Here is a 4027-nt window from a genome sequence, read left to right on the forward strand (position 1 = left end):
GCATAACATGATATCTACGTTACATTTTAACCTTTGCATAAGACTACATGGCCGTCAAACGTCCATGTATATGTTCTTTACGTGAAAGTCAAATCTGACATAATAAAGAGGTAAACATTGTGAAAATAGCCGATCTACAAGTAGTAGATGTAGTTTGGCTATTTTCACAATGTTTACCTGTGGAATCGAGTCAAACTAAATGCAATGCCTACAACTCCAAGTGCTTGTCGGGGTGGGGGGTCCCCAGTTCAAATATGGTTATTTTAGGGGGGTCCCCAGTTCAAATATGATTATTTTAGGGGGGTCCCCAGTTCAAATATGGTTATTTTAGGGGGGTCCCCAGTTCAAATATGGTTATTTTAGGGGGGTCCCCAGTTCAAATATAGTTATTTTAGGGGGGTCCCCAGTTCAAATATGATTATTTTAGGGGGGTCCCCAGTTCAAATATGATTATTTTAGGGGGGTCCCCAGTTCAAATATAGTTATTTTAGGGGGGTCCCCAGTTCAAATATGATTATTTTAGGGGGGTCCCCAGTTCAAATATGATTATTTTAGGGGGGTCCCCAGTTCAAATATGGTTATTTTAGGGGGGTCCCCAGTTCAAATATGGTTATTTTAGGGGGGTCCCCAGTTCAAATATGGTTATTTTAGGGGGGTCCCCAGTTCAAATATAGTTATTTTAGGGGGGTCCCCAGTTCAAATATGGTTATTTTAGGGGGGTCCCCAGTTCAAATATAGTTATTTTAGGGGGGTCCCCAGTTCAAATATGATTATTTTAGGGGGGTCCCCAGTTCAAATATGGTTATTTTAGGGGGGTCCCCAGTTCAAATATGGTTATTTTAGGGGGGTCCCCAGTTCAAATATAGTTATTTTAGGGGGGTCCCCAGTTCAAATATGGTTATTTTAGGGGGGTCCCCAGTTCAAATATAGTTATTTTAGGGGGGTCCCCAGTTCAAATATGATTATTTTAGGGGGGTCCCCAGTTCAAATATGATTATTTTAGGGGGGTCCCCAGTTCAAATATGATTATTTTAGGGGGGTCCCCAGTTCAAATATGGTTATTTTAGGGGGGTCCCCAGTTCAAATATGGTTATTTTAGGGGGGTCCCCAGTTCAAATATAGTTATTTTAGGGGGGTCCCCAGTTCAAATATGGTTATTTTAGGGGGGTCCCCAGTTCAAATATGGTTATTTTTCGGTGGGCCGCGGTCTGAAAAGTTTGGGAACCCCTTGATTCAGAAGACATCGTGTAGACCAGGCCTGGGGGTCTCACGGTGTTAAACGTGTTAAAACGTGTGGGGGGTTCACAGGCCCAGCGAGAACCGCCGCAGCTTCGCGTCGGGACCCGGCGAGTCTCCTCCTCCCCCGCCCCCGCCCCCGTCGGCGGCGCTCGCCGCCTCCTTCTTGCTCTTGCGGTTGCGCTCGGCCTTGAACAGGGCCCCCACCACGGCCAGCATGACGGTGCCCGTGATGCCCAGCACCGTCAGCGTCTCCGCCATGCACAGCTCGGCGTCCATGGTGGCCAGCGACTGGCCGGCGGAGGGCGGCGGGGCGTGGCAGCGGATGCTGCGGTAGTCCTCCACGTGCAGGTGGCGGACGTGCTGGATCTTGCTGAAGACGCGGTGCAGGTCGCAGTCGCAGAACCACGGGTTCAGAGACAGCTGCACGTGAGTGCTGACCGTGTGCAGGCTGACCAGGGTCTGAGGACGACACGACGACACGAAGACACACACACACACACACACACACACACACACAGGTTTGTAATTACTATACTTGTGAGGACATCAACGCTTTAAGACAGCCATTTTATGAATGTAAGTTAAAAATATATATATTTTGCCATTTTTAACCGTAAGCCTAAAGCCGGAAAACAGCAGATCTACAAGCCCACAACGCGTCGCGCTGCGACGCGTTGTGGGCTTATAGATCGGCTGTTTTTCGGTGCATGACACTGGCGCACAACTAACAATGAATCATGTTTAACTCTAATTCCAACCCTTAAACCTAACCTCTAAATGTCTAATCCTGACCTGAATGTGAGGACCAGGAAAACGGTCCTCACAATGTGTATTTCTTCAAATTCTACTATACTTGGTCCTCGCAAGTATAGTAATACTCACTCTCTCGCGCGCGCACGCACGCACGCACGCACGCACGCACGCACGCACGCACGCACGCACACACACACACACACACACACACACACACACACACACACACACACACACACACACACACACACACACACACACACACACACACACACACACACACACACACACACACACACACACACACACACACACACACACACACACACACACACAGGTTTAAAACATTGGTTCTCAAAGTGGGGTCCGGGGACCCCCAGGGGTCCTTGGGGGGATACCAGGGGGTTATTCAAAAATGACATTCGCCACAACCATGTGTAACCAACGAAGATCATAATGAACGGACAGACACTGGAGGACGTAAAGGACTTTAAGCACCTCGGGTCCTTTTGTAAGTGAAGGAGGTGGCAGCTCCACAACAGAGATAAAAGCCAGAATTGGCATTGCAAACATCAGCCACGACGAGACTGGACAGTGTTTGGAAAAGTAACACCATCATCAGCTTCCCAGTGAAGGTCAGACTTCACTTGTACTCTCCACCAGGGGACTTCAACGTTTTCAGGCCAAGGACCCCTTGGCTGAGAGAGAGATAAAGCAGGGACCCCCCCATTATATATTGTATAGAATATAATCTTTTCATAGATAGCTTCATAGACTTGTTTGACAGCACAGTCATCAGTGTTGGATTCATTTCAATGTGTGTTTTCAGCCTTTTAACCACATAAACCTCACATGCTAAGTAAACTTGACCCCACTCTGTACTTGGTCTGCTCTTTTTCCCCCCTACACCAAACCTCTTTGCCGAAAATAGCAGATCTACAAGCGCACAACGCCTCGCAGCGCGAGGCGTTGTGCGCTTGTAGATCTGCTATGTTTGGCTAAAGTTCTCAGAATAGGGATGCTTGGTTGAAGTGGTTAATGCAAAAATCACAAAGATTTGGCGGCCCCTCTGTAGTAACTCTGAGGCCCCCCTAGGGGTCCCGGACCCCCTGTTGAAGACCCCTACTCTGCACCTTACTCTATGGCTGTGAGAGCTGGACACTCACAGCGGACACTGAGCGCAGGGTACAGTCCTTTGAAAGCAAGAGCTATTGAAGAAGAAGCTACAGAAGCTACATATTTCATACAAAGAACAGCGGACAAATGACTATGTTAGACAGTTAGTTACCGCCCATGCTGGAGGACAGGAGCCCCCTACTCTAAACAGTAAAACGTCTCAAACTGGCCTGGTACGGTATGGTCATGTCACAAGACAAAGACCATTCTACAGGGGACAGTGGAGGGGAAGCGGAGAAGAGGCAGGCAGAGAAAGTCCTGGATGGACAACATCAAGGAGTGGACCGCATGGCTGCAGCTTCCAAACCCTGCTACGCACAGCAGAAGATCGAGAGAGCGCTGGAGATCCCTGCATTCACATTCAGAGATTGTGTAATAGTTGTCTGGCTAGGCGAGACCAGGGTTTAAGACAAGTGGTTAATGCGTGTTATATATCCTATACCTTGAAGTTCAGATGCACCATCTGGTTGCCTTGAAGCCCCAGCAGGCTCAGGCTCCTCAGGGGGGCCAGGGCCTCCTGGTCCAGGTCCGTCAGGTTGTTGTGTCCCAGGAGCAGAACCTCCAGCCTCTGCTGCCTGGTCAGAAGGCCCTCCGGCACGGCCTCCAGCCGGTTCCCCTCCAGGTTGAGGAAGTTCAGCCGCGAGAGGCTGTTGAGAACCCCCACCTTCAGAGGGTCAGAGAGAGAGGCTGTTGAGAACCCCCACCTTCAGAGGGTCAGAGAGAGAGGCTGTTGAGAACCCCCACCTTCAGAGGGTCAGAGAGAGAGGCTGTTGAGAACCCCCACCTTCAGAGGGTCAGAAAGGAACTACGTTCATTTACTCAGCACTGAGTATGTCCATTTTTCAATACATTTAATAAT

General features: G+C 49.2%; 1 protein-coding gene across 1 annotated transcript in view; it reads right to left on the minus strand.

Annotated features, from left to right (window-relative positions):
• Positions 1 to 1302: 1302 nt before the first annotated feature.
• Positions 1303 to 4027, minus strand: part of LOC311060281 (uncharacterized protein) — a gene marked incomplete at both ends in the record, with an annotated part of 7225 nt that continues 4500 nt past the window's right edge. The window contains 2 exons of the mRNA XM_084078417.1: positions 1303 to 1698; positions 3611 to 3832. Of these exons, the coding sequence (XP_083934543.1) occupies positions 1303 to 1698; positions 3611 to 3832 (618 nt within the window). The remainder of the gene's footprint in view (positions 1699 to 3610; positions 3833 to 4027) is intronic.

This window comes from Gymnoscopelus microlampas, assembly GCF_963454915.1.
Source record: "Gymnoscopelus microlampas genome assembly, chromosome: 14".
Taxonomy (NCBI): domain Eukaryota; kingdom Metazoa; phylum Chordata; class Actinopteri; order Myctophiformes; family Myctophidae; genus Gymnoscopelus; species Gymnoscopelus microlampas.